Source organism: Thamnophis sirtalis, unplaced genomic scaffold (genome assembly GCF_051295495.1).
Source record: "Thamnophis sirtalis isolate CommonGarterSnake01/CBP01778 unplaced genomic scaffold, rThaSir2_p1.2 scaffold_4, whole genome shotgun sequence".
NCBI lineage: Eukaryota > Metazoa > Chordata > Lepidosauria > Squamata > Natricidae > Thamnophis > Thamnophis sirtalis.
In genome coordinates this window covers 99810669-99820797 of record NW_028261384.1, presented here as the reverse complement: position 1 = coordinate 99820797, position 10129 = coordinate 99810669, and the positions used below count along the sequence as shown (strand labels likewise).

General features: G+C 35.9%; 1 protein-coding gene across 2 annotated transcripts in view; it reads right to left on the bottom strand.

Moving 5' to 3' along the window:
* Window positions 1-2644: 2644 nt before the first annotated feature.
* KPNB1 (karyopherin subunit beta 1) overlaps window positions 2645-10129 on the bottom strand; it is a 38704-nt gene continuing 31219 nt past the window's right edge. The window contains exons 17-22 of one of the 2 annotated variants that reach the window (XM_087713568.1): window positions 8945-9052; window positions 8166-8309; window positions 7603-7708; window positions 6235-6349; window positions 4382-4543; window positions 2645-4012 (exon numbers count right to left, since the gene is read on the bottom strand). In XM_087713568.1, the coding sequence (XP_087569694.1) occupies window position 4012; window positions 4382-4543; window positions 6235-6349; window positions 7603-7708; window positions 8166-8309; window positions 8945-9052 (636 nt within the window). In that variant the 3' untranslated portion in view covers window positions 2645-4011. Of the gene's footprint in view, window positions 4013-4377; window positions 4544-6234; window positions 6350-7602; window positions 7709-8165; window positions 8310-8944; window positions 9053-10129 lie in introns of those variants that run through there. The other variant, XM_087713567.1, reaches the window with a different exon arrangement.

The following is a 10129-nucleotide window of genomic DNA, read 5'->3' as shown; positions in this document are numbered from 1 at the left end:
GCTTGGGTTATTCAGTATACCGCTTTAACCAGTTTGAAGCAAATTGTTGAACACAAATGTCAGATATTTTAATGCATTATTATATAATTAAGTGTTGGGGGGTTACAACAGATTCTATAATTTGACAAACAGGGTGGATTTCCCACCCTTAATGTTATCTTACATTTCAAGGATGTATCACAATTATGAACAAGGAAACTTTCCTAAATTAGTTTGAAAGTGTACAGGATTTTAACATAACTATATTTGGTTCCTAATTTAATTCTTGTTAATGTTTTTATACAGTAGTACTTCAGTATTTGTCCAGTTCCTAGAGGTATGAGTAGTAAAAATGAATACTGAGCAAATCACATGACTTACCCCATGACCTTTATTTCAGCTGGAAGTGAGTCATGAGGCAGCCAATGCCAGCAGGTTCTACCTTGTGCATCAAGTACCAGAACATGTTTGCTTCAAAATGCATCAAGTACTGAATTTGATGAATTTTAAAGCAGTTGAATACCAATTGCTTCACTATATTTGTGCTTTTATTGTAAGTTGCCAAGAGTCGTTTTGAATAGTGATATGGGCAGCATATAAATTTAATAAATAAGGAACAAATTAATAACAATAGTTAATTCCATAAAATAATTCTATTTATAATCTGAGTAGCTGCAAAAAAAAGAGTTGAATTTACAATTAGGCATGCTGGAGTACCCTACTGAGAGCTAGTGTTGACACAGTGGTTTGTATCAAGATCATCAAGATATAGGTTTCAGTCAATTTAATTTCTGTGTTAGCTTTCAAATCTTCTCTGCCAGGTTATGAAGTTTTGTGACTACAAGGTGATTTTAATATATAGTTTGGTATCTCTGGTAATTTGAATATATTTTTAAATTGAATGCCACTTTGGAAACTTGTTGAGAAAATAATTTATGTTCCAGGTGGCCACAAATTGCAGAACATAGAACAGCTAAATTTAAATATCTCCCAAGTAGTTTTTTCTTTTCTCCTTCCAACACTCTTTATTAAATAGCAACACATCTGGAAATTCACATCTTTGAAAGTCTCTGACAATATAGAATTTGAAAGAGGCATATGGTTATATTACCTCACAGATGTTGAGTCAGATTCAACATGTGACTTATGAGTCATATGCATTCATAAGGAGCTCAACATATAATTTTAAAGTATCTGACAGACCATAATTCACAGATAATTGGCGTCAGAATAAGGAGAATTTTAGAGGATATGCAAAATCCCATCCAAGAGAACCTGGAATACATACCTATTCACTAGGAACAATTCTGGCTAAAGGCCACACTTCAAAGTGAGGGCAAAACATGCAACATTTGAAATTATATACAAGTAACATTTCTCTGTATATTTACCGTTTTTTCCTTCCTCTCAACAATTTCAATTTGATAGCAAATTGTGGACAGACTATAGCAGTATCTCCCCAATTCCGAGAACTTTAAACTTTCTATCCAAGCTAAAGTAAGTCACACAGTAACGGCCACAATGGTATGCTCCAAAATACATTCTATTAATTCTAAAGCTTCTCAGAGATGCCATGTACCTTCCTCCAAATGTAGGAACAATTTGTTCATGTATAAGTGTACACATTTGATGTGGTAACATAATTCATAAAATACTCATTAATGCGAGTCCTCCTTGAAGCACAGGTACAGGGTAGTCTCCCCCTTCCCCAAGCACACAGTGAATACACATAGGATGCATAAGCTCAGGTAAAAATTAAAAATAGAAGTTTGCTTCAGCATAGATTTTCACCATTTTCAGAAATAAGCACTGAATGCCAAGAGGAAAAAAAAAGTAAGACACACGTTTTTGGTTTCCACTACTAACTCAGTGTACTTTATTTGCCTGCAGCCTACAGCTAGATAGCCAACACTGGACAGAGTTCAGTAGCACTGAGGAATGATGAGAATTTCCCTTCACGCACTCCTTCCCCAGTTTAGGAATGGCTTTCGTTTTGGGCATCTTTCAAATAAAACTATCCCAAAGAAAAAAAGGCATTAAGAAAAAGGTGGACCCAAGTCCATAAAAGCCCCTCTTTCAGACTCATGCTGGAACTTTCTGCTGAACCACTTGGTCTTATATTTTGTTTTTGTTTTGTACACTGGTTCAAGAAATTAGCATTTGGGGCTACAATTCTGAACCTGGCACTGAAAGGCACAACATCAGATACCCTGTATAAGAAACTGGCTTGTTTGCTTTCCAATGAGGATGGGCAACCAAAGAGAATCCCAAGATGAGCCTGAGAACGTACAGAGACAGCAAAGGGAAGTGAGGGTTGTTGTTTTTTTTTTAAAAAAAAGTTTAATGCTTGTTGAAAGGATGAGATTACCTATTTTACAAGGCAAGCATGAAAAGCACCCATCTTTTAAAAGCCCCTAAGCATCAATTGCTGCATAGTTAGAAGCTGGTGTGTCTCATTCCCTCTGCTTTTAGGGATTCTTAATATCTGGACAGTTGTCTCTGTCCATTTGTTATAATGCAACGTAAATGTTTTTTAAAATATTTGAAACTATAGGTTTTTAACAGATAGTATAGATAATAGTATACAGCTGCCCAATTGCTTTTTTGGAGGGGGGGAGAGGATTTCCTGCTACTGGAAAGAGTAATAGAAAAAATAGTACTGGGGGAATGTTTGACACCATTTTATTAATCTTCAACTGCAGTGGAAAAATATAACCTTTTACAAGTGCCATCCTGTGTAAGCTCAAGTCAGTATATATATATTTATATATATTTATATAAATTTTTCCTTTTTTGAAGTGCAGCAAGACTAACCCCATATCAGAACCAAATAAAGAGAACAAATAGGCCAAGCGGTTTCCAAATTGTACTTTTATCTTTTTTTGTTGTTGTTGCTTTGTTTGAACATTGAATGTCAATCTCATTTTTGCAATCCAAAATATTTCCTGAAATATTTCTTGTTTGTTTAGGCTTTTTAAAAATTCTTTGGCACAATTATGTGTGGTTCGGGCTATTTTGTTCACAACGAAAGGGGTTTTGTTCCTTTTGGTTGTTTTTATTATTACCAATTCAAAGCAAAATTATGTTTTGTTTAGAAGCTTCATATCTCATTTGGAAAAACTGATCCTAATCTCTCCACTAACATTTGAGAGTCTTCTGGATACTCTACCCTCCTCCCACCCCACCCAACCCTGGGTTTCTACATTCACAGTTGAACAAAATTCAGGAAGGAAAGGCGCTTTTTAATTAAACAAGATTGTGAAAAAGTGTCACGATGGGAGCTTTGAACATCCCAGCTAAAATTACCTAAAGAAGCCCTACACGGGGCAACTTCTCTTCCCCCCCTCCCCTTTCAAATCTCTTACTTTTCTGCCACTTCAAGTAGACTGAACTTGTTAGTTTATGAAATGCAACTGCTAATCTCTTCAGTGTTTCTTTTGGGAAAGATTAACTGCAATTGAGAATGTAGATACTGCCTCATTCACACACACTCACTCTTGGAAGAAAATCCTTCACCCTTCCTATTTATCTCGTGCACTGACAGCGTTGTGCGGCTTTTCCCTCCCAAAAATGGTTAAAAGGTCATGAGCTGGGGACCCCACCTTCTCCTCTCTAGCAACGAAAGCCAGACCTTATTATATGAGTACTCAAATTGAACCTGAAGCTAGCTTTTCTCTCTCCCAGACTAAGTAATCTTCCTCTTCACTGGCCAAAAGACACAGAATTAGTCCTTGTCTCTCGTCAGAAGAGACTGTACTGAAGTATAGAACTCAATCATTTTCTACTTCCTGGAGGCAAGCGATGACAAGGTTTTGTTGCTACGCAAGTCAGTGATTAGCTCCATTAACAGCGGTTCTGCCATTTGCCGTGGCTGGATTTTCACCGTGGTGTGTTTAAGCCTCTCACTCACTCATCCTCTCATTCCCAAACACTCAGCATCCGTGCACACTCCTCACTTCGGGTTGGGTTTTTTTCCTCAATAGATTGGAGAATTCCAGTGGGGGTCTCAGGTGTCATCCCAATGGTAACAGATCTGTAAGTGAAGACAAATAAGGAGATAATGTAATATAAAAAGACACTTGCATTTTCTTCAGTAACAATAAGATTGCTCGATTACTACAGGTTCTTTTGTCCCTATTAGAAAACGTTTCTACTTCAATTTGTCATATTATGCTACATTATATTTCTTGCAATTTTTAAAGGTCTTCAAAAATAAGGAATTTTTTGGGGGGAGGAAGGACATTGAAGACAAAAACCATGGAGATGACAATCCAAATGCTACTTTCTGCATTTAGAAGTTTATTCACTAGGAATTACACTAGTTCTCTGAACTTCTAATACAACTTCTGTACAGGAATAGCTCAGTTTGTTTTAAAGAACAAGAAAGTTGGAGTCTTCTCACCAAGCTTGATTCTTCAGTTTTCTCAACTCTTTAGTGGCCCAGGTAGAAAGGGTTTTTGTTTTGTTCGTCTTTGATCTCCTTCCTTCAGTTAGTAATTCATGTATCATGGGCCTAGCTTCTACCATCTTGAGGACATCTTTCCCAAATGCTGTGCACAGATCCCTGTGAAAAGCAAATATAGAAACTCATAGTATGTGTTGTGGATAGTTCAAAGTTTCTTGGCTCTTTCGAATTATGAATGCCACACTTTCCATTCCCCCCTGCTGTCACATGATCACATTTCAGATGTTGGCAACCAGCTCAAATTTACAAGTAGTTGTAGCAACCTGCAGATCACAATTTGCTGCTGCTTTTTTTGCCATTTCCCAACAGAATGTGCCTATTGAGTATGCTGGATTTTTTTAATGACCATATGGTTTGCTTAAAAATTGCAGAGACTTGTTTTTATGACCATATCTGGTCAATGGTGCCTCAAGTTCTGAATCCATTGAGATCATAAATCAAAGATTATTTCCAGCCACAAAGTGAATTACTGCAATGTAGTTTATTTGGGGCTGCCCTTGAAGACCCTCTAGAAGTTGCAACTGGTTCAGAATGTATGTCCAGTTACACCATGTACTCTGCCGATGAGGAAATGATCTTGGAAGACTGGGCATAGAGGGGAAAAAGGGCATAGCCTGCAGCGGGATAGTTGAGACTCAGGAGTAGGATTCTTTCCTAGTTTCTTAGGTTGTAAAGATTAGGGTGGTGGTAGGGAATGTACTTTCAAATTCTGTCAATGTAGTTTTCAGATGAAGTAGCTCATCTGCTTGTTTCCCTACCTGGTTTATCCTGGAAGGCCACTAGCCAGCCATATTGGCTTCTGGGTGGAATTCAAAGTGCCGATTATCTCCTCATGGCATGAGACTGAGTTATTTGAGGGACTTCTCATCCCAGTAGACTTGATAGGAAGAACTCAGTCCGAGTCCCCTCAATTAAATAATGCAATCTAATAGGACCTAGGATTCAAGTCTTTTCTGTTGTTTCTGCTGGTCTTTTGCAAAGCACTGAAAAGTTGGATGTGTTCCTGGGAAGCCAAGGTTACTGGGGCACTGCCACTGTAGTTTGTTGCATTTATTTTGACCATACACTGTAGAATCTATAGTGTATGGATCTCATAACAATGGTATTGTTTTTATTTGTTTCATATGTTGTGAGCCACCAGAATTTTATATCTGTGATATGTACAGCCATATAAATTAATTGTATAAATAAGTACCGGTGGGTCGATTGAAAACCATTCATTCAGCTACCATTCAAATTTAGAATAGCGCTGAATGAGTGATAAAGTCCTCAAAATTCTGGCTATCAGTGCCCCATGATATTGTGATATAATTGCACAACAATGGCTTGTATTTCCAAACAACACAGCATCCTGTAGTAATGTCAATATGATTTACTACTTTTCCTGTTGGTTTCCCAGAAGCAAAGTCAATAAGGAAGCTGGAAGTCATGGTAACATTAAGTTCTTACTTAATAACCCATGGTGGTTCACTTAATGACTAATGATTTGTTTAACTTTGAGGGAATGCTGGAATGTTGCTAAGCAGCAGTCACACGTCTCACTTTACAACCAGATCACTTAGTTAAAAATTCCAGTCCCATTTATTATTAAGCAAGGACAAAAAGAATTTAACAGCATAGTGTTGTGGCTATTTAACAAGTAAATATTTAATAGTGGGCCAAGATTAAACAGTTTTAGAAATTTTATAAGGTTAAAAAAAAAGCTCTTAGTAAAGCATTATCATCTTGTCTTCCTAAGAGGAGAGAGAGATTCACTGTGAGACAGTAGATCATAAAGCTTCAGCATTTACCCTATCAGTCCTGCTGCACAGGCTACAACTCCATCACTATGATCTTCGTCGGCAGCAATGTGGTCAATGAAAGACAAGATGAATTCTACTCTAGGCTGCACCAGCATCACATCGGCTGAAAAGAAAGCGTAATTTAGCTTTATAGGCTTACATTAAGGGCTTATTTCTTTATTTCTTCCTGAAATATCATGAAATTTCAATATCAACAATTCTGGAAGGTTTACCTTGAAACTCTGTTCAACTATATACCTAATTTGTATTAGAGGCATCCTACAAAGGTTATATTCTTTTTCCTGACATTGCTTTTATACCTTTCTTCTACTTGCTATCTTAAAACTGTTTTAGTGCTCATATAAAAGTTGATACACATCTTACACAAGAAGTAATTGAGAGACAAGGGAGATACAGCTTTGTGACTGAAACCTCAAAGGTTTCTAATCACATAGAATGGTTTTACTAACTTTTATTGGTTAGTACACTAGAAAAGATGAGATTCATAAATTTGTGGGGTATAGGAATAAAGCACTGGGGTTTGCGTAGAAAACACAGTCCTTTTGCCTCTAACATTATTTATTTCACAGTCACAACTCCTTATCCTATGGCAATTGTGAAATTTAACGCAAGTTAACAATTGAGGAAAAGAAATTTTTAATTTTAAAAACCCGACATATATCCTAGTCTTCCAAAACTAACCACCTAAAATTGTGTATTGTATGCCATTTTAAAGCAAATTGAAGGAAAGCAAATTCCTCAGGGAAAAGGGTGGCATACAAATAAAGTAAAAAAAAAAAAAAAAACCACACACACACACACACACAAAGAAGTTAACCTCTCCAAATCTGAAAATTCTTGTTCACTCCGTAATATTTCATTTATTATTCTGAAAACTTGATTTCTTAGAACGGGCTGGGTACACATCAAATTATTCCTAAAATCTAATCTTAAACAGGAAACATTACAGGATGAACTCAGGCAGAGGTTCTAAATGAAACCTAAACGAAAAGGTTTATGTAGCTGTGTATGTACCTGTTTCATTTGTGTTGTTCATTTAAAAAACTATTGTAAAATAGTTTTTTAATAATAAAAATACAGATGCAAACAAAGATCATTTGGTAACTTGGCCAGGGCTGTAAAAATATGCCATTTGAGTTAAATGCCACCAAAATACCCTGAAACATCATACAAAGAGTAATGAAGGATGCAACCATGTTTTCTAATGTAATAGCCCTATCTTAAAACAAGGCAAAATAAGAAGCCTTGCACTGACAATTTCCCATTATTAAGAGGAGTAAACATTGGCAGAAACTGAGCCTCACGCAGAGGTCTGTATCTGTGGTACTCAAGGAAATTAAAAAGAAAAGGACTTACGATGTACATTTTCTTGATCTCCTTTCAGACCTTGAACAATGCCTGTGTATGCTTCCAGACAGGTTTCTCGCAATTCATTCAAGTACTCTACCATGTCATAATCAGACTAAGAACAAACATAAAATAGAGTTATCTTGGAATTATTGTCCTATCATTAACTGTCCATCGTCTATCTCAAATACATAGGACCCAAATCTTATCCCAAAGCCACTTTTTTCCCCTTCTCCTGCTTACAACAGTCCTTTCAGTAGTCCCAAGAAGGTTCCATACCCATTTATACTCTGATTTAGATGACTCTGTGGATAAACCCCCAAATGGCCTCAATAACTCTCTTGAATGTATGACCGTATGACTGCAAAGAATATAAATCCGTCCATTCCCCATTCAGTTAAGTAGAACTGAATAAGCTTCTTGTATGAAAAGTGAAACATCTTCAAAGAAAAAAACTCAATAAAGTCCACCTGCCTTTTGAATAAAAACAAGGGATGGGGAGCATCTTTGGGACAACTATGACCCGGATGATTGAGAATTTCCATAGACATTTAATCCAAAGGATTGTTTACCTTATCAACATGGGCTTGAGAAGCTTGCTGTAGAGTATTCAGTACAACGTCTAAGTATTTTTTAAATTCTCCTCCAATTGCAAGAGCAATATCACCAAACACTGAGAGAATTTGTGGTTTAACAGATCGATGTACATTTTCATTCTGTAAAAATAATTCATAGTCAACAGTTTAGCTTTTAGAAATTATATTAGGTTCGATACATATTCTATCAGATATTGCCCCCAAGGTGCTGAGGGCTTTTCCCATTTTGTAATACTAAAAGTGAAAAGTATTTCAGTTCTCAACGTATTTCTTACTAATTCAAAGGGTCTCAGTTGTCATATACAGATAGGACTGTACATGCTAAGACTGTACAGTCTTAGCAACCAAGTATTAACTCATCACCAGATTTGCTACTCATTAAAGATTACACAACATAATCAATTTGGTGAGCCACAGATGAATATACATTTTTTTAAAATAGGCGCCACATATAGGCATTAAATGGCACTGCAGATTTCCGTATTTATAATTTAAGTGAGAAAATAATACTCATTGGAATAGTAATTATTCCAATTATTCTAATTAATAGTAATAGAAATTATTTTCATTTTTATTTCATATTTCATAAAACTATTTCAGTTTTATTTACATTGCTTGCTTTCTTCTTCCTTTGTCAGAAACAAGCCATAAGATCAAATTAATGTTTACATTATTAAGAATTTTTTAAACATATCGTTCACTAATAGATGTGAAATTTTATTTTTCTTTTGTTTTTAGATCATCAATTTACTCACCCCCAAATTTTCTAAAAGAAGCTGCATAACCTCATCACAAAAGGGCAGAATGTTGGATTGCAAAGCCCGGCATAGGTCACCCACTAGGCCCACTGCAGCTAAACAGACCTGCAAAAACAAATATAACCAATGAGTCACTTTTTGCCTCACTTCAGGCATCAATCATTATTTCCCTATTACAATATTAAATTGAGCCTGCAAGGCAATTCCTCAATTGGGCAGTATGCTTTAAAAATGCTTCAATATATCTATTACAGATATATAGTCAGCTTGCCTTTGCTGACTATATTCTCCAATTTTGGTTTTTCAACTTTGTATTATTGGCACAAAGCTTTTCGTTTCCAATATTGTGGCCAAATTTTATACCAATTTCCCTTAAGTTGCAGTAAATTTTATTGGCTTTTCCCATATCTTTTCCCATATTTGTACTGTAATTACTAACTCGAAAACCTACTTGCTGTGGTTGCCCCTGAAGGAAGGTGTTTGAATTAGGTGTATAGTGAAGTCACAATCTTTCTTTTAGAAGATTCAATATTTTTAACTAATGTTGTTTTATGTTATTTCAAATTCTTTTCTTCTTTTGTTTATACCATAATCCATTTGCTAATTTGGCTCCTTCTTTGTTAATATTCTCCTAATCTGAGATTTTACACATTTTGTTATCCATGAGACAGTTTACAGAATAATGTAATTTAAAATGGTAAAATGCAAGCCTGCTTCTCCTTTTTGAATCCTTATCTTAACTGGGATCATGGGGCCCCAAAATAAAAGCCCTTTAATTGGAGAATAATTTGTCATTTTAATTTGTAATTCAGGCCTAGACATTACTTTCTTTGAAGTAGGGAAAGGAGTGGTAGAACATGGGGTTGGAGTTAACAGAGGGCTCAGACTAGAATGTATATTTAGTCACAAGTGAACTACTGTAAATTCAATCCCTCTTAAATTGCCTTGACTCTTATTGAATTCCAAGCAGGTGCTCACCATTAGCTGAGAAGATTTCTGGACATAAGCATTAGATCTTCAGATGTGAAACTGCTCTTTCATGCCTGATATTCTACACCAAATGGGATGTTTTGGGATAACAAGTGATTGTAGGGAGTGTTTGCCAGTTAACCTGAGCAGATATCAGGCTTAGTATGGGAAATCTTATGCTTGATGTTACTGCTGAAACTGTAAGCAATTTAA